At 42.2% G+C, this 20,082-nt stretch overlaps 4 protein-coding genes across 6 annotated transcripts in view; 2 read left to right on the top strand and 2 right to left on the bottom strand.

The window, feature by feature from the left end:
• Positions 1 to 2,529: 2,529 nt before the first annotated feature.
• Positions 2,530 to 9,130, bottom strand: hpxa (hemopexin a). Its single transcript, XM_060040380.1, has 10 exons — positions 8,978 to 9,130; positions 8,218 to 8,240; positions 7,502 to 7,774; positions 7,235 to 7,386; positions 6,766 to 6,919; positions 5,680 to 5,892; positions 5,101 to 5,196; positions 3,996 to 4,129; positions 3,393 to 3,540; positions 2,530 to 3,045 (listed from the first exon to the last, which is right to left on the bottom strand). The coding sequence occupies exons 1-10, from the start codon at positions 9,043 to 9,045 to the stop codon at positions 2,819 to 2,821; spliced, it is 1,488 nt and encodes a 495-aa protein (XP_059896363.1). The 5' UTR covers positions 9,046 to 9,130; the 3' UTR covers positions 2,530 to 2,818.
• Positions 9,131 to 10,475: 1,345 nt separating this feature from the next.
• uchl3 (ubiquitin carboxyl-terminal esterase L3 (ubiquitin thiolesterase)) lies at positions 10,476 to 13,326 on the bottom strand. Its single transcript, XM_060040381.1, has 8 exons — positions 13,204 to 13,326; positions 12,696 to 12,824; positions 12,381 to 12,537; positions 12,162 to 12,247; positions 11,981 to 12,028; positions 11,770 to 11,845; positions 11,587 to 11,645; positions 10,476 to 11,182 (listed from the first exon to the last, which is right to left on the bottom strand). Exons 1-8 carry the CDS (start codon positions 13,210 to 13,212, stop codon positions 11,099 to 11,101), a joined length of 648 nt encoding a protein of 215 aa, XP_059896364.1. The 5' UTR covers positions 13,213 to 13,326; the 3' UTR covers positions 10,476 to 11,098.
• Positions 13,327 to 13,761: 435 nt separating this feature from the next.
• Positions 13,762 to 16,685, top strand: commd6 (COMM domain containing 6). Its single transcript, XM_060040382.1, has 7 exons — positions 13,762 to 14,049; positions 14,361 to 14,419; positions 14,663 to 14,728; positions 14,815 to 14,891; positions 15,046 to 15,214; positions 15,609 to 15,761; positions 15,926 to 16,685. The coding sequence occupies exons 1-7, from the start codon at positions 14,025 to 14,027 to the stop codon at positions 15,974 to 15,976; spliced, it is 600 nt and encodes a 199-aa protein (XP_059896365.1). The 5' UTR covers positions 13,762 to 14,024; the 3' UTR covers positions 15,977 to 16,685.
• Positions 16,686 to 17,154: 469 nt separating this feature from the next.
• Positions 17,155 to 20,082, top strand: part of tbc1d4 (TBC1 domain family, member 4) — a 32,181-nt gene continuing 29,253 nt past the window's right edge. For 2 of the 3 annotated variants that reach the window (XM_060040371.1, XM_060040372.1), the window contains exon 1: positions 17,155 to 18,251. In XM_060040371.1, coding sequence (XP_059896354.1) covers positions 17,856 to 18,251 — 396 coding nt within the window. In that variant the 5' untranslated portion in view covers positions 17,155 to 17,855. The remainder of the gene's footprint in view (positions 18,252 to 20,082) is intronic. The other variant, XM_060040375.1, reaches the window with a different exon arrangement.

A 20,082-nucleotide genomic window follows, 5' to 3' on the forward strand; every position in this document is an offset into this window, starting at 1 on the left:
GAGCCCTGTGGTGTAGGGTTAGGGTTAGGGGTAGTGAAGCGCAAGCTGCACCTTTGAAGAAGACTGGGACACCATCCTCATCCACCGCCACAGCATCCATCTCCAGGCCTTTGCAGCGGTCCAGTTCCTCTTTGGCGATGAAAAGGCAATGAAAAGGTGTTTCTCCGAATAAATTGAAGTGAAACTGAAATGCACAATATATCAGCATTTTGTTGTGTATTGTAGTGTGTATGTTTTTTTTATGAATACTGTAAATGTTTTACTCACTTGGCTCAGAAACCCTGGATTAAAAGACAATGAAATATTCATGAAATGTTTATATTCCTTAAACAGAAATGTGATCTTGTATTAATTATGAAATAATGTACAAATCATAAGAAATTTAACTGAAAGGCATTTAGATGAAAAAACATAGACATAGTATAGCAGCCCTAAGTATATGGTATATAAGTATAACATAATTTTGCTGTAAATGAGGCTGATAATTATAAGTTCTCTCTCCTGCTCTGATTGCTATACAGCCTGAGCCCAGCCAAAGAGCAGCTCTCTACTTACAATTCATGGTGGCAGGCAACCAGGGCCAGGCAGAGACACAGCGTCGTGGTCAGCAGATTCATGGTGAGGTGTCCTTTCTGATCCGGGAGAGAAAAGTGAAAGGTACCCCAACGCAGGCTGCCAGCAGGCCTTTATAGTCTGATCATACGTGGGTCGATGCACACACGGTACCAGCGTAGGAGAAGTTGGCAAAGTATAGAATGGGTTAGAACTGGGCTGTACCTCCACTCAGATGAACCCATGCACAAACACACACATGCCTGTGGCCACCCACCCAACAAACACACACATTCACCCACACATACACATGCACTTCCAACAAACACACTCACACTTGCACATACACACACAAACACACCGTTGCTTAGTATTCAAAGTAAGCATAATTTCACAAGAACCGCAGGTCAATATACTTTTACCTCTGTGCACTTGTAGCAGGCCTGGACAAGACATTTTTTTCTCAGGTGTACCAGTTACATATCTGTGATTGGTAGTTGAGATTATTATTAGTCATCCTTATTGTATTGCCACATTATGGTAATAAAACTGTTGAATTGTAACCTGTTTTCTGAGAACAAAAAACAACATGAGGTTTGATATATATATTTACTTTGTAGATTTTCATGTATGTCTTCAATTGACTCTCAGTGATGACTTTAGCTTAACTCTGAAATTGTATTGAATGAACATCAATCTATATTTTGGACAAATGTGGATACTCTAGCCTTTTAGAGTTACATACGGCAGTTTAATATTTATTATTCATGATCAGACCTGTCGTTAATCCCCCCCTCTGAACCAACTGGTCAGCCTCAAAGCAGGCTCTGTCAAACTTAAACTGGGTATGAAGCACCTCCAGACTGTCTTATGAGAGTACTGCTATGTCGATTTATAGGTCGCTGGTATAACTAAGAGGTGCCGGTTGGTACTACAAGTATTACTACCTGACAAAAGCAGAAATCAAGGGGATGGCAAGAGGAGTATGTGTATCAAATATGCGTCCCGCTGTACAGAGGAGTGCCCTAACGGAGTGGAGTTGGGTGATTTCCATTAACAACTGAGATTGCTGCCACTGATGCGTCTCACGTTTCGTTGCTCTAATTGTCTGTTGAACTATCCCATTGCGTCCAAAAGGCTTTTTGATAGACGACTTGAAAAATCGAAAATGAACTGAGAGGTCAGGAAATGTTACTCATTGCCTAGTCTCACAAAGTAGACTTTAGATTAATCATTTAAAGTTTTGTTTCATGTTTGATTTGACCAATCATGTGGGTGGAGGCCAAGATCTGGAAACATGCAATTTGTTAACAACGAACAAAAACTCGGCAGTAAAAGTGTCTGTAGAGGTTACAAATCAACACTGTGTAGATTGGCCACTGAAGAAATACTTCAGTACCAGTATGTCAACTTCTGCTTTAAGAAAATACTACCTGATCCAAGATTATCAAACCGTTCCAATGGAAATCATTTGCAACAGAGCAGTTTTGGGATGCTCTGTTAACATTGCACAGGCGGGCCACAGAGTCACCATCCATAATAAAGAGACGCATCCGCTTGCGGTCTCACTTATTATTTCCCCAAACTTTTTTTTACTGTTTTTAGTGCTGTTTTTAACTGCGGCCAGTGGGTTTCGAGAGGTCGAAGGTGGGGGTGATAGCAGGAGTCAGACAGGTTCACCATGCGATGGTCCAGACCAAAGTAAACAGCAGCCCTGCTGACAGGTTCAAAATGAACCCTGGTCGTGTTTGACTGATATCACACCACATAATGATTCAAACTGATACAGATTAGAATTGAGTACACACCTGACTACCCCTCATGGGTCTAGCTCCAATACCAATGTGCGATTGATTATTAGTATAAGCCTATTATTTTATATTCATGGATCTATCTATACACAGCTGAGATATGTAGTCCCCATAGTATGGTGACCCAGGCATTAGTTTGTACACTTGAACAAAGGACAACAACAGAGAGGTTCAAAGTTGTATTTATTTTTCTTCAAATGTTATTCAAGTAAAAGATCGTTCAAAATGTTTAAGTAGTCATCAGGTACAAGCAGACTGCTGTGTAGAAGTGAAGGGTGACCTTCTCTCGCTCAGTCTTATTTAACGAGTGACAGCTGGCCCTGTTTCAGTGTGGCATACTTAGCAAGCATTCTGTGATCTCGATATGTCAACATTTTCTGCTATACTTGCCCGACCTACTGTAACCTTCTGTATACTCATGTAAATCAGTCCATACTGGTGGGAAATGACTCCCCCTAGTGGTCGCAGCCAAACATCTCTAGGGTTATCTTGTGGGCCTGTGGTCGCATTCGGCTATAGGCCAACAGCTTGGGGGTTTTGTACTCAAAATACTCTGCTCCTACGAAAACCCTGATGCCGTTGGGGCCACACATGGCCCCGTCCACCTTAGGGAAAGGAAGCCTGGCTTCGTGGACCACAGCTCTGGGGCTGACACTGAGCTCAATATCGAACATCTGCTGACCTGTGGGGAACACAAAGCACACCGTAGAGTTATCAGGGGTCTGAATTAGGATGTATTACTAACTTAAAGAGATACTTCACCGGTGGGAATATGAAGGTTTTATGAATTAAATAATTCAATGTATTATGAATGTGAAGAAAAAATTGAAATCGGTTCATCCTAGCCTGAAAAAAGGCAGAAAGAGTGTTTTCATGGTCTCTCTGGCTCAAAGTAAGAAAACCTCCAACTACCACAGTGCAATGCGCTCGATGCCCCGCCCACCTGTCGGTCTCCCGTCCCCCTCATTCCCCCTCAGTTTGACCAAGTGAATGACAAAGTATTTCAGATGTTGGAGCCAGTAGGCCTACCTTTGATGACGTGCAGGATAGAGTAATCTCCACAGACAAACGTAGCGTCCAGGGGTCCTTCCATGCCCAGCTCCTCCTGCAGGGTTTTGGGGTACCCCTCTACGAGTTGGTACTGCTCCCCAGACTTATAGGCAAACACCTTGTTGTCCTACGAAGGGTTAGAGCACAAGGACTACTATTATAGGATGTGAAATGACTGAATGAAATGCTTCGCACGTAGAAACAAACAGCACCGCACTGTGTTGTTTCTACAAGCTAACCTGAGACCTAATATAAATCGTATACTAAATAATATAAAGTAGTATATTATAATATATTATAAATGAATAATGTTTTCAAACTAAAAAAATAAATGTTTGATTATTCGTGACTTCAATATTGACCAAAATAATCGTGATTATTATTTCTTTCCATAATCGAGCAGCCCTACGTTGAACAATGTTACACAATATTATAAATATATAAAGAACAATCTGAAGAGGGGCCACTTGGTACTACAAGTATAAAGCTAGAGAACCAGGTGGATGGCGAGAAAAGTATGCGTGACCTTCTGTGCAAACGATATGTGGTTGTTTGTGATGGGAGTTCTTTTTGGTGCGTCACCTTGACGATGTAGAGCAGGCGAGCGTGGGAGAACACGGCCTCGGCGTCGCTCTGCACCTCCTTGAAGGCCTCGGACACCAGGGAGGCGTGCCAGCCGTCCCGGTGGGTCTCATCCTCACGCAGGAAGTAGTTACCTGACAGAGAGAGAGCGAGAGAGAGAGAGAGAGAGAGAGAGAGAGAGAGAGAGAGAGAGAGAGAGAGAGAGAGAGAGGGGCAGAGAGATGGAGAAAATGAGAGAGAGAGAGAGAGAGAGAGAGAGAGAGAGAGAGAGAGAGAGAGAGAGAGAGAGAGAGAGAGAGAGAGAGAAACAGTGAGACAGGGATAGAGGGAGAGAGAGAGAGAGAGAGAGAGAGAGAGAGAGAGAGAGAGAGAGAGAGAGAGAGAGAGAGAGAAACAGTGAGACAGGGATAGAGGGAGAGAGAGAGAGAGAAACAGTGAGACAGGGATAGAGGGAGAGAGAGAGAGAGAGAAAAACAGTGAGACAGGGATAGAGAGAGGGAGAGAGAGAGAGAGAGAGAAAAACAGTGAGACAGGGATAGAGAGAGGGAGAGAGAGAGAGAGAGAGAGAGAGAGAGAGAGAGGGAAAGAGAGAGAGAGAGGGGGAGAGAGAGAGAGAGAGAGAGAGAGAGAGAGGGGGAGAGAGAGAGAGAGAGAGAGAGAGATGGAGAAAATGAGAGAGAGAGAGAGAGAGAGAGATAGAGAGAGAGAGAGAGAGAAAGAGAAAAACAGTGAGACAGGGATAGAGAGAGGGAGAGAGAGAGAGAGAGAGAGAGAGAGAGAGAGAGAGAGAGAGAGAGAGAGAGAGAGAGAGAGAGAGAGAGTGAGAGTGTTAGTTAGGCCCTTTAACACACTGCTATGGAACACTATCATATCTCAACTGCATGTGACAGTGATCTGCACTGAACTGTCGGAATGAGCTTCACATTAAATTCAGATTCGGGGGCCGCTCTCATACAGGCTCAGAGAGGTAGATCTCAATCCTATCTGATCCTATAGCATGCCACTGAATTGTGTACAGTCTGGCGGGGAAGGATTGTGAATGGTGCATTTAAGCAGGCAGCTCATGCAAACATTCCCGGGATCCAGTGCCCAGCGTCTCACTGACCTCTGAAGGCCACTGCCCTCTCCAGGCCGTCGGAGGCGATGGCGTCCAGGGGAACATGGCTGCAGCGCTCCCTCTCTGTGTGGTTGCTCAGAAGCCCTGCGAGGCGACACAGGAGCACAGTGAGTGGACTGGACCACCGAGTTACAACAACAACAAGGTTGTGATCCGGCTGCCACTCGTAGAGATGTAGGATATGCAAGCCATTTAATTATTATGCGTTAATTGATTTAATAAAATCAAAAAGAGTTGTATCCATTTATATATTTGTATTTATATTGAATTGTATCGTTTAACTGTATCCCCTTTTAATTAACTGTAAAATGAAATGATACAATTCATTCAAAATACTAAGACTTAATTGGAAACAACTTCAAGTTTTACAATTGTAAAAGTTGTACAATATTACAGTTAATCAACATTGGCTAGTAAAAATAGATTCATGTTAACTTGAGTTAAATGCATTTAATGTAAGCGATTCCAAGTCACTTGATAACCTATTATTGACTTGGAATCGTGCAAATCAGGCCGCCTCAAGGCTCAAGTTCTTCAATGTCACCAACGGTAGCCCCCGTCACTCACCAAAGTTGGGGCACTTCATGAAGTAGTCGCGTGCGTCTTTGGGGTAGGTGCCGGTCACGCTGCCGGTGACTGGGTGGAACTTGGTGAACTGGTTCCCGTGGAAACAGTAGTAGTTGTTCTGCCAGCGCAGGGCGGAGGTGCAGTTGGGCATGTGGGTCCAGTGGCTGGACTTCACCTTCTTGGTTTGGGTTTCGTAGTGGAAGACCTCACAGCCTGGTGGAAGAGCGCACCCATGTTTATGTACAGTCACAGTGGACAGTATTAATCATTTTTTCATGCTTTATTTCTGCCTGCAACACTTGAAAAAGCAGCTTCCACATTTTCCTCACAGAATCAGCTAAACAGACTCGAAGGAATTCAGAGGACATGGTCCCTTTCCATCGGGATGTTTCATTCCTTTCATAGCATCCGTCATTTACAAGTGAAACAGCGGTTTTGGATGCTGCCGCTTCGTCCTACTAAAGGTGCGGCCACACCAGACGCGTATCTCGCGTAATTTTTACGCGAGATACGGGCGTAAAATGTTGCTTGACCATTAATTTGTGTCAAAAATGGTCGCATACGCGCCATACGCGCCTACGTCACTCGCCTAGATGAGTCCATGTCCATGCAAGTGAACGGAGCGTTCCCTCTTCGTCATAACTATCAAACCAAACATCCTTCACATTCACCGAGCGAACATTACGAAAGTAAAATGCACATTTCTCGCTAAAAATGTTTCCATAAACGCATTTAATGGCGTAACTATGTTACTATTTCCACACAGAATAAAGAAAGATGTCGGCCGTATGCTTCTGTCCAAGCTCACTACTCTCTGCCAGTGACGTCGGGTCAAGCTCAACGCTGATTGGGCAACACGGCTAATCGTCATGCGTATGAGCGTAAAAAGTTCAATTTTTTGAACTCTTGAAATGTACGCGATATACGCGCGTATAGCGCGTAAATATACGCGCCTCATACGCGCAATACGCGCGTAAACCAATGGTTCCCTATGGAAAAAATGGCGATTTCATACGCGAAGTACGCGAGATACGCGTCTGGTGTGGCCGCACCTTAACAGCCGTACATATTCCATTATTTATTTACCTTTGAAGAAAATGACGGTGTCTCGCACGCACTCTCCCTTGGGACACTCCACAGCCGCGTCGACGTGGTTCGGGATCCCGGGGAATACCTCAGAGAAGGCCTTGGGATTGCCCGCTTCCAGGGTCTGGTCATGGTAGCTGAACACCTTGTCATTCTGCAACAAACACACGACTCTGAGATTTGACGAACAGGTCAAGATTTTTCCCTCTTTTCCTATTCGAACATTGACACATTCACAAGATGATTACATTGGAGGGAAGCTAATAGACACTGCATTAGAGCAATGTGTATTTAAGTTATTAAAAGTTATTATTTAAGAATTAAATCCTGCAAAATAATTATTGCAGACTTAAAAGACCTGCTGAGAAATTCCAACTTCACAGGCTTCATACTTTAGGGGTTGTCTGCTGTGGGTTATGTGAGATTCGAGTTGAAAGGTAAAGTTTAAGGGTGTGTGTGATGGCCCTACCAGTAAGAAGAAGACGTGCTTGTCAGAATCCTCGGCGATCATGCTTAGCGCAGCGTTGATTTTACCCAGCTCCGCGTGTTGCTCAATCAGTTCCTTATAGGAGCCATTGATCAGCTCAGAGGGTCCGTGGAAGCCCCTCCACATGAAGTCCCCTTGAAAGACAGAAAACGAGCGTCAAACGGATATTCTAAAGGACCAAATCTACGTATGGATCTATCTGTGTATCCGCAGGCAGGCAGATAGACAGATATGATTAGTTGAATCTACCTTTGAAGAAGAGGGGGACTCCACTAGCGTCCGGCACGATGGCATCAAACTCAACAGCCTCACAGCGGTCAATCTGAGCCACATGTTCATGGTCGGCGTGGTGGTGAACATGACCATCGTGAACGTGATCATGACCAGTGACACCGTGAACGTGATCTTGACCGTCGTGAACGTGAGCATGACCTTCGCTAGCGTGATCATGGCCATCGTGAGCGTGATCATGGCCATCGTGAGCGTGATCATGGCCATCGTGAGAGTGATCATGGCCCATATCTAAAAATGAAGTACATAGGCCTACATGAATGTGTATCAAAGTAGCTTGCATCGTATTCACGATGTACATGACATGTACAGTACAGTTTACAGCTGAGTAAAAGCATATTCGACGGGCCTGCTGTTGTGATGACTGTTAGCCAGCGTTACATGGGTATACCTCCATCTACTGGTCAATGATGTAAACTGCAATCACTGTGCTGACGTGCACTTCAGACTCACAATATAATGATACAAATATATTTATAATGATATAAATGATGTGGCCTTAAACGATGTAAGGCAATTAATTTGCCAAATATTACATCCCGTTTATACCACATTAGCTTGTTGCATGTTGCCCACGCATTATGCTTTCATCAACATCATACTTTTATATTCGGCTTGATTTTTATTCCTTTGTGTCTTTTCATGTAAGTATTATGATGTGGAAATCTCATTACCTGCCATCATCATATCCAGGTTCCTAAAATAGAAATGCAAACACCAATTCAACAGTGCATATAAAACACACGGCAGTCATGATGTTGTCTTGTCACCTTATCACTCTGTTACCCTGATGCTAATTTTAATGGCAAATTTCAAGCCCATGCAACTATGGTGGCTTGCTCTCTCTCTCTCTCTCTCTCTCTCTCTCTCTCTCTCTCTCTCTCTCTCTCTCTCTCTCTCTCTCTCTCTCTCTCTCTCACACACACACAAGCACACACACACACACACACACACACACACACACGCACACAGGCATACATACACACTCACTCAGTCACTCTCACAAACACACACACACACACACACACACACACACACACACACACACACACACACACACACACACACACACACACACACACACACACACACACACAGGCATACAGACACACACACACTCACTCACTCACTCACTCACTCTCACACACACACACCCACACCCACACCACACACACACACACACACACACACACACACACACACACACACACACACACACACACACACACACAGAATCACTATCATCAACGTCGGCTCACACAGAACACAAATAATTCAAAACCAACTCCGTTTCGCCAACCTCCAACAACCAAGCACATAAGCATGCAGCTCTGCAATTAGCGCAATGCCCTAACCGGGAGGAGGTGGTTGGTGGGGTCAGACAAACACCCAGCAACAGAGGGCAGCTTCAGGGAGAGCTGTCCAAGGACTTACGGTGGGGCGGAGTGGCTGAGTGCCAGGGCCAGCCCGAGGCAGAGGCAGTGGATCAGCATGGCGTTCATGGTGGTCCTTTAGCTGAAGTGCTCCCGGGTCCTGGGTGGGGTTCGTAGCGATGGAGTGGAGAGGGGAGTGTGTACACTGGAGACCATTCAGGGGAGAGCCTTTATAGATATTGCGTATGTTCCCCCCACCCCGCCCACTCCTAACCCCTAGAGGAGGGGGGGTAAATTCTGTGTGTTTGACACACAGGTCCGACGTATGTGCTTATCTTGTACATCGATGCAGAATAAAGACAGGGGGGCAGGAATGTGCTTATGTCAGTATCAACATGTATTCCGAGTAAATAATCTATGGAGATGGGAAGATGTCTGACTATGATATATTAGGAGTGACATTTGTATATTTTTCTTAATTTGATGGGAAAAGGCCATAAGGTAGACTAGCAATAATAGGCGTAGATTATACTGTATAAAATAAACTAGTGTGCGTTTACACCAGTTCAACTATGGTGGAGATTTCGTCACAAACAAAGTTTGTTATCAAGCTGGACAGGGGTCTCTCTGCCATTGACCTGGTTATGAAATCATGTAAATCGCCTGTTGCACTGGACCTGACGACGACTGCACAAAGGGTTGTGTCGGAATCAAATATGTAGCGCATCAAAAGTTATGATGGAATGTTAACTATTGTATTTATATATTTAAATTAATATAGGCCTATTCATAATATTGAAAAAAAAAAATGGGTTATGGTGATGTAACCTAAACTAATACGATTATTGAACCTTCTCAAAACACGTGATTAATGGTTAATAAAGAGATTAACGACACAAACATCTTCTTAGGTACTATCTATACTTCTTTTTTACCAAAGCCCTGCCACAAAACCCCTGACATCATCCTATTTGGGAATCAATTACAAAAACATGGATCTGGAGATTATCAGTCAAAAATCAATGTGTTCAACTGGAAAATGTGATAACCATTTCTAAAACAAACTACTCAATAAGACGTTGGGACATGCCATCTAGAGTGGAACGATTGAGTGATACGAAATCCTTAAACCCTTTTTGCTACCTCTGTAGCTTGAGCCCGAGCAAAAGTAATATCCATAATAAGCAGAGTATATGTAAACATTCTGCATTTGGCAAAAACGAATGAACATTTTATTTTATGATAATTTCATCATTTTAAATCATTATAGACAGTCAACGTACCATTGAGGTAGATAAACACTGGTCAAAGATAGAAATATAAATGAAGACAAGAATATGTTAACTTAAGTTTAACCTCATTAAGAGGTTAGTAAAAGATAGTTTACAGATTAAAAACCAGTCAAATAAACTCTTTAAGTCCTAAAAAAATCAACTGGTCTTCAAAACAATGCTGGGCTACACCATTTTGTCTGCCAGAAGAGTGGATGCCACATTTGTATACTGACATTTCTTCATTTAATGTTAGATGTGCTTCAGCAAAGTGACTACACAATCTGGTTGTCATTCATTGGTTTTTATTCAACACACATTCCAGCTCAATAAAAAAAAGAAATAGGCACCTTTCCAAAAGATTTTATCTTAACATTTGAGTGAATCAGCTTTCCAGGCATTGTGCAATCAAGCTGTTTTAAAGACGTTTTTCAGTGCATCACTGCTTAGGTTAATTTGATTGCAAAGTATGCATTCGGTTTAAGTCAAGCTTTTTACAACACAAGCCTTTTTGAAAATGACCAATTTTATAGTTTAATCTTCAACAGCCACAAAATGTAAATTTTCAGAATTTACATAAAATAGTGTTAATATCTATACTGGCAGCCCGATTATGTTTTAAACAGGGTTTGACAGTGAATATGCATTTTTTATTAATTGTAAGTATTTTAGTTGCACAACACACTTGAATTCCTTTGAAAACCTCACAAGAAATGCATGACAGACATGGAAGACCATTTAAATATTCCTTCTTTTAAATATATTTTCAGTATCTTGTCTGTTCTTTACTTTGTAAAAATTGAACTTTTCTTTCTTAAAAGGTCAGCACTTGCGAATGATTGGCAGTAGAATTGAATTCTGAAATCTTCTGTGTGGAAGGGAAGTGTCATAAACAAGAAAGCGTTCAGGCTTCAAGCTTTGGAGAGGGCAATAACCGTGAAGTGGAGCTCCAAGGGGTCGCGTGCCATGAACACTTTGCACATCTTTGCGGCATCCTGCAGGACATTGGAATGAATGAATGATGCATTTTGGTTGTAACCAAAGGGAAGGGGCAGAAACTTCCACTTATATCCAGCCCCCCCTTCTCACAATTTTAAGAGTAACAAACAAATGACATACATACAGTGTGTTTGCATATACATGCATACACTTACCTACATATATACATACACGGCTACATATACCTATAAGGGTCAATACTTATATCCAATACATTTCCACCATAAGATGGATAATATCCTAAATAATGATGATAACCATAATTAGAATAACGATGTTCATCACCATTCTCATAGAGTGATACTACTCAATGTCTGTACTCATCTAACATAACATGAAATATGGCATTTGAATGCAATCTTGTGAACCTGCATCTTGGTGTGCTTTGTATTTATTTTACCTCCAGGAAAGTGTCTTCTGAGGTTTTTCCGTGGACGATGGGGAAAGGCTTGCGGCCATCTAGGCAAAACGACAGACCGTCACTCAACTGCTACATAGAAATTAATCTTTTCATCAATATTAGATACAGAAACGTCTGCATGCGCTTCTATATAAACATGTGTTTTGATGGCAGACAACTTACCTAGTTCGCACAGTTGTCCTCCAACGTTTACAAAAGATATGAAATGCAAGTCTACTTTATCATCTATGCTTGGGGTCTGAAAATTGAAAACAAGATGGATTTTACAGACGTCTTACATATCGGTCCATCACAACTGATGCAAAATGTATAGTTGGGAAATGTATAATAAAGTACATCTAACATAAGTTTACAGGTACAATTTGTGGCCTACCTCACTCTGACCCTCCTGTGCACTTGATTCGTGGGTAACGCGCATATGCTGGAATGCATGGTAGACATTTTACAGTTTTTAATTTTATGTACACATTATTTAGTTAGCATTGGATAAGATAGTTACACCATTACAAAATACAAATCTTTTGACATTTTCTCAAACTTTGTGCATATCCTACCTCATCTTTTTCTAGGAAGACTGCCTTTTCTTCTGGGCTCAATTTAGAGGATTCCAGCAGAAACTTCTTCAGTGGAGAATCTGCTTCTACAGAGGATGGAGAATGTGGAATTAATGAAGTGAGCAGGACAATGTGGTAACCACAACGTTACAATATCGTTCCTTCGTTGCACTTCATTACTCATAGGGATGGTATTACACATAGATGTTAAGCACTTACCGAATTCCAGACTGGCTTGGTTGTTTGCCACGGCGTGAATTAATCCGATTGTACCACAGGCATTCCCAATGGTTTGCTTCATGAAGTACACATCAGAAGACACCTCTTGCCCCTCTTCTTTGATTCTTCCTTCCTCTTTCAACCTGAATGATTCATACTGAAAAAATTTGAATGCTACGGGTTAAAATAATGTCAAACACGGTAGAATCTTAAAACATAAATGAATACAGATAAATTAATGGATTGGGATACAAATTGATTTGCACAACAGTTTTAATACCGGTTATAAGCTACAATTGCACAAAGAGACGTTACCTTCTCCGTCACTGGGAAGAGGAGCAGAACAGCACACACTGGTTTTGGTACCATACTGAGGAGTTCTGGGTCCAACCCATAAACATCCCCAAACTGCCAGCTTGGACGCAAGCCCAACTGACATAGAAACTGACAAAAGGGAAATTAACATTAAAGACACGGCCCATAAAAGGTATACGCAGCTGCTACTTCACATAAACATAACCCAATGCAATGCTGTAAAATCTACCGCGTTATATTACCATAGTGTAGATTGGACAAGTCAGAAAATGTATTGATGGAAGTGATATGAATACTAATGGATTCAAGAACGAGCTCAAATAGGGCTTGGGGTGTTGTTAAAACATGTGTGGTGCAGTGGAGCGAGAGGTGCGCTGCGTGCCAAACAACATTGACTCACATCATATGTTAGCTCACTTTGCAAAAGCTGCAAACTTGTTTTACCCACAACCACGGTAGATCAGCCCTTGCCGAAGATTCAAATCAAAATCACTTTGAAATTACTTACTTGGTTCATTACCTAGAAGGAAAAACAAAACAAAGGGATATTGTCAAAACAATCTTGTATGACTTTATCACATTAGGCCACATTTACTGCACGCTTTTGTTGTAGTGGCTAAATGAGATGGCGTTCTTCTGAATGAATGACGATACAATTATGAATGGCTTCTCTATTTTGATTGTAATACTTACATCTGGATTGGCCTCCAGAGGTAACCAACGCTTGCCATCCATATCTGACGATGTTTCCGCAAATGTGTTACTGAACGGTAACAAAATAGATTGTTAGCAGATTTGCAGACAGCCTGTTTGCTTTGACAGCTGACATGCGCTTCCGTATCTTCCGTATCGCAGGAACTTAGGTAATACTGGGGGGGGGGGGGGATTTTTTAATCATGATATTCATGTCGGGTTATGTATCAATCACACAATTAAGGTTTATTCTGCGCATTTATACGGTTTAATATTTTCATTCAGTTAGAAATATTGTTTTTGAAAAACAATATTCTCCGTTGCATTAAACACGCATTGAGTTAATTCCCCGTGACTTGGAACAGTCCAGTGTCACGTGCGCCGTTTACCAGAAGTGGACGCCCAAAGCTTTACTTTCGGACAGGCTAATCTCTCACATTAACCATAACATTGAGATATACGGTCTATATTACATTTGTTAAGACAAATAATTGATGAATTGTTGATGGTGTGTCACACTGACATATGGAAGTCGCGGGGGAGCTATGTTGCCTTTTATAACAACGGACCATAACTCAGTTTAATCCGATTTTAGGTTCCTTACTCTTTCACATTTTCATCTATCGGATATTTAAGATGCCGGGACTTGATGCATCCAACGGTGTGTTTGAACTTCAGTTTCTAACAGACGATTGTCTTGTTGTGCCCTAAAGATAATGCTACTGTAAAGAGTTAGCATATTCAGGCTAAATGTGAACCCCAAGCCAAGCAATACTGTAATTGCGTGGTACGCATATTGCTCTCATAGATTACTGTCTGATCGTGCTATAACTCAATATAAGCTGCCAGCATGCTCAGGGTCTCCACTCTTCCAGAACCACACTACAGTGTTGTGCTTTTCTTTGCAAAGCTATACTATTCTCATTGGGTGAAACAGTATTGAGGATTAATAACCTTGTTTTTGCATTTCAGGCGCAACCGAAGTAGTAGGTGACATTGGGACACTTTCCTTAGAGCTGTTCACGGACACAGTAAGTCTGATATTTCTCGTAAAACAAATACATTGTCTTATTTTAAATGCAATTTAGGGATAACACATTGTACCAATAATCCAATGGTCATAAACCAGTATGTGATTTACACATATTGTTGTTAGAAAATTATCTGATATTTTGGGCCACCAAGTGGCTCAAAATGTGCATAGCAGAATATTTAATGTTTGCTGTTTGGCTTCAGAAGAAGTTGTGGTTTTGATATTCTGGTGACCTTTACAGTGTCAGCACATTTTGAGTTATCTTCAAGGTCTCACCAGGGGGGTGGATTCATCTCAAATATCGAACGTGAGTATATCTAGTTTAGGTTATCTTCACAGACCACATCACCGTTTTATGTTGCTCATTCTTACCCGTGTTCTTATTCCTGGCAGACATTTCAGAGAAATGGAGTGAATCTCGATGAAAATGCTTTGCAGAGCATTATCAGATTTCTCATGCTGACGTTCAGGTACTTTCTTGGTTTCATGTTTCTTTGGCTATACTGCATGCAGCTCCCATAGCTCAATCCATTCAGCTGATGCTATTACAAATATATCAAATGTAAAACTAATCTCTCTATACAAGCTCCAATATTTGAATGAATGCCATGTTATCTTATGAAGGTCAGCGGGGAAGAGCAACCTCTCTGCAGGAGACCTGGTGTCCAAGCTGGAAGAGGGCTGTACCCAGTGGCCCAAAGCCTCCCTGCAGGTTGTGCACAAGCTGTGGACCGAGCAAGGTCCTCTGGTCCATAGCCAGCAGAAGGTCCAGGCCTTGCTTAGCATTGGACAGGCATGTTTGTTTTTATTACTATACTCCAACTGCCAATGCAGGGGATCCCTTGGTGCCCGTTCCATTTTGATTACTGTAATGCAATAACTACCGACCATCAAATACATGCACAAAGTGAATTTCTAAAATATTGTGTCCAATAGTTTGACCGCACCCCGTTTTGACCCTCCATTAATGTACATGGGGCGGGCTAAAAGCATGGTGCAAGATCGAACTGTTCAACTATTTTAAATATTATAATAAGCATGTGCGTTTGTTCCTATTTCTATCTAGTTTTCATAAAAATTCTCCTTTTTGTACGCAGGTAGCTCAGACTTTCATGTTTTCGAACATGGCATGAGTACTGGGTCACAAGCTTGGTATGTAACTTGTTGGTTTTGTCCTTTCTGTCTAGTTGGTGGACATGCAGTGGAAACTCGGCATGGCAGTGAGCTCAGATACATGTCGGTCTCTGAACTCTCCCTTTGTGTCTGTGCTGCTGAAGATCGTCGAGCCTTCTGGACAGATTAGTCAGAAGTCTTTTGAAATGACCATTCCACAGTTTCAGGTACATATTTATTACAGTTGATAATATTTCCTATAGTTGCATTGAACTTTGTCTGTGTTACTGTGACATATGAACACATAATTATCGGTTCATTTCAATACAAATTTTTGACAAATTCAGGATTGTTCGTTATTAGTATTAATAATCACAAAATGTATTTGCAGAACTTTCACAAGCAGTTCAAGGAGATGGCAGCGGTTCTGGAGACGGTGTAGGAATCTGATCAGATGGCATTGATTTATTTTTCAGTGCAACACTGGGAAATAGCTTGAAAGGATTAAATCAAGATGGCTATATCAGACTACCGAGGTGGCTTGTAAATGTCCAAGTTCACTGGTTGGTAACGGTTTATATAAATGAAGTAACTTTGTTAGTTGGAGAGAGTATTATAAAAGAACATGCAGGTCTTTCAGCTCATTTACATTAGCTTTGCGTGTGGAGATTGCGGATGTTAGAAGCATACTTTGTGACTCTTGACACGACATAGTCCAATGGTCTGTTGTGGTAAAATATGTTAAAATGTTTTTATGCTGTGCAAGAAGACATGAGTTATCAATTCTATCAACAACGTGCCAACAATCTTATTTGTAGTAGAAAATTGCAACATACTAATTGTGGCAAACCATGGATGGTTATTGTAAAGGCAAGAATTGTTTTACATTTTTAATGAGTTGAAACTTTACTGCAACCCCAGACGTCCAATGATCAATATTCTCACGCAAACATTTTCACACTCTTTTATGTTTAGAGCTGGCATTATGGTTCGTTGCTGACGATACATGTAGCACTGCCGCTATTTCTGGAATTGGCATCCAGTTGGCAACAGGGGATCCCCTACCGCGGTGCTCAATAAATATGCCCATGTGTGGTGGGGTGTGTGTTTTTTTTATAAACAACAATGAATAAAAGCTCAATTGCAATCTGTTTGACATTTGGAATCCCATTTATGATGATGATGCCGACAGCACTGCTTGTTATTCTAGCATCATGTTCCTATCTTTACTGAGAAAAGAGGGTGGAGTGAAATACGATGTATCGGCAACATGGGAAATGTGACACGAGAGTGGTGTACAGCAGTAAGTGATTTGTACAGCATTACGATAAATAAACGACTTTTTCAAATCCATGTAGTCTGAAATGAAATAACGCATTATCCTAAGTCCCTCCAGTGATGTGGACCTGCCTGGCTGTCTGCTTTTCAACAGTTGTTTTTATGTATTGGTCTTCTTGCTGCACGTGTTTTACATGGAAACATTTTTGGCGCACATTTTGGGATACACCAGAACATACAATTTTCCACACTGGCATGCCAACTATTGTGTACTGTATGGAAGGCGGGGCGTGCTGCAGCGCGGGTCACGTGACCTAGACAGCTGAACGGGACAGCCCACTACCGCACATGCAAAACCAAGGAACAGACTGATTTGTGGGTCTGCTCCCCTCCCTTCGCACGGCCTATGGAGGTACAGCCACTCCTCCAAGGCGTTCTTGTGTGGACAGAATCTCAGGGATGGGAGACTGCATTGAAGCGTTGCAGACGCACGGAATTATTAATTTCTGAAGACAGCTGTCAAACAGCGCGGAGGACTGGAGGCTGATGCACTATTCTATTTTTTGTTTATTTTTTTTTGTATGCAATTTCCTAGTGTAGCGCGCAAGATACATCAACAACAGGACGAGACGCGTTTGACTGGGAGTGTGGTTCATGGACAACTGTTTATCTCGGAGTCTGCCAACGCCACGTTTTAGAAAAGAAACTCGTGAACTTATGCATTGTTATGCATGTTACGCAAAAGCATGACAAGTACAATTTGTGACATTTTCTTCGAAAATTAAGCCTACCGATTTGAAGTATCAAAGGACTGTTATGATCGACACACAGAGCACATGGTGCGTGATCGTACAAGCTATTGTGTGACTTTTGAAAAATATTTGGACGTATTCAAATATGTTTAGGTAATATCTTATTTCGTGAAGGGGCAAATTGTGTACCCGGGCCGTCCATATATTGAATATTCATATTTTGTTTAGTTTTTTTTCGCTGTCATTTAAGTTTTTGTCCACTCAAGAAAGAAAATAATCAGATCAGCAGAGATGGAGAGTCAAGAGGAAAAGGAAAACAGCCCACCGAAATCAGACAAACGATTCAGTTTGTGGTACATCGGTTCGTCCGCTTTGGACAGACGGACTACCTTGCCCATGCTGCCGTGGCTGGTTGCCGAAATTCGGAGGAAGAGCGAAAAAAACGACTCTGGTCCCATCCAGGCTAGAGAAGTTCAGCTTGTGCTCATACCTCCATTCATCAGATGCGTCCCTTCCAATAACGCCAACTCATCTGTCTTCATATTTGAACACAAAGCACAGCTCATTTCTCGATTCATTCACAACAGCAATGATCTCACTTACTTTGCTTACCTTATCCGGGGGCAACAAGACAACCCCGAATCCCAGATGTCGTGTCACGTCTTCAAGGCTTGTGACCCCAACCAGGTAGGTGACAGAAATAAACACAGCAGCACCAGTAACACCAAAGTAATTGCAATAGCGCATTGCAATGCTTTTGCGGTACTTTCACGAGGGGAGTAATACGTTTATCTGACTGGAACCTGAAAGACTGTAGTGATGTTCCAGTTCCTGGAATCAGATACTTTTTTCGTTTTAATTTATTTCAGAATGGGCCCAGACAACATAGATAACAACCCAGTCAAAACAACGTTGTTTGTTTCTAGTATTAAGGATTTGGGCCAAGGCTACTGTGGATAATGCAACCTAGATTTGCCTTCAAAATAATCCCATGATCCTTCCCTTGCGGTGGATCGAACATCTGGCCCATTGTCTCATGGAAAGAAACTATTTTAGATTTAACCTGATTATCATGTTTAACATAAATATTGAGAATCCTACTTGGAGAGTAGGTGGGAGTTAAGACTGAGACACACACACACACACACACACACACACACACACACACACACACACACACACACACACACACACACACACACACACACACACACACACACACACACACACACACACACACACAGTGTATGGCTCTTGGTCTGGTCTGCTCTGATTGGAGTAGGCATGCTGAAGAAGTGAAGGTCTCATACTGATAACGTCGGGCTTGGCCTGCATGCATTTGTATGTTTGTTTGTATCATAAACGCTACAGTTTGGGGTAGTGTGTCATGACTCCTGACATATGCATGAAGCAAGGTGCAACTTGGGGCCTGCCTAAAGCCATGCTCTCCAGCCATGTGCTAGCATTTTCCCATGGCAACCAGGAAATGGGGCACAGGTCGTCCATAAAGTAACTCACATATATCTTCAGGGATCGGTCTGCATGCATGGCTATCAGGTTTCCCCTGGTATGTAGAAACCAAGGGCTGGGTTGTTTGTCTTCTGGGGTAACCAGAGAGAGAGAGAGAGAGACAGAGAGAGAGAGAGAGAGAGAGAGAGTATGATGTATGATGCCACACGTCAGAGAGGAGGAACTCTTGTACCTCCTCTGTACATCCAAGCACATGCAGCCATGTGAGCCATGAGAGGCATCGCTGACAGGGCCCCAGTCTGCATTGTTACAGTTACGCAAGTCAAACAGGTTTGGTAGCAAGCAGCTAACAACATGTGCAAGATGAACCATGTGGAACCCACACCATTACCTCATTGAACACTGCATTATTCGTCTGCTTGCCAGTCCTGGTGTGAACACTACACCGGTAGTACGGATATACTGACCTGATAAGAGCATTACACAGGTACCACAGGGAACAGGAGCTTTCCTTTTGTTCTTTCTTTTAAATTTGTGCTGTTAAGTTTAAAATTAGTAACTGAAATAGTTGCTATAGTTGGAGAGGGTTGATCGTGTATGGAGTTTCCTCTGCAGAGCCGGGTGTAAACAGCCTAAAGAAAGACCGATTTCTTGCACCTGTCGGTATGATGTGAAGGGGTTCAAACTGAGTCGGGAGTCATGTTGCGTGGTTCATCGGAGAGGAAAGCAGGGCCATCGGAAAGGGTGATGAGTCATAGACCCTGTAACCGTGGCCAACCTGCACACTCATCTAAATATTGAGCTACTCATAACATTTGTCACACAAACATGTGTGACGGACAAATGTAAAATATGATGAGGTTTGACCCCTCACCACAGCATTAAAGGATTTGGTCGGTTTGTAAAGACCCCACGTTAATTGTTTACATTATTCATGTGAAGATGTAAATAATCCATGCTTTTGGTTCCACTGAACTCCTTTCGCAGTGTGGATGCGGTCTGAAACTAGGCAGTCGGCATTCCACTGACATCCATTATATCACACACA

Source organism: Gadus macrocephalus, chromosome 20 (genome assembly GCF_031168955.1).
Source record: "Gadus macrocephalus chromosome 20, ASM3116895v1".
In the NCBI taxonomy this organism is placed as follows: Eukaryota; Metazoa; Chordata; class Actinopteri; order Gadiformes; family Gadidae; genus Gadus; species Gadus macrocephalus.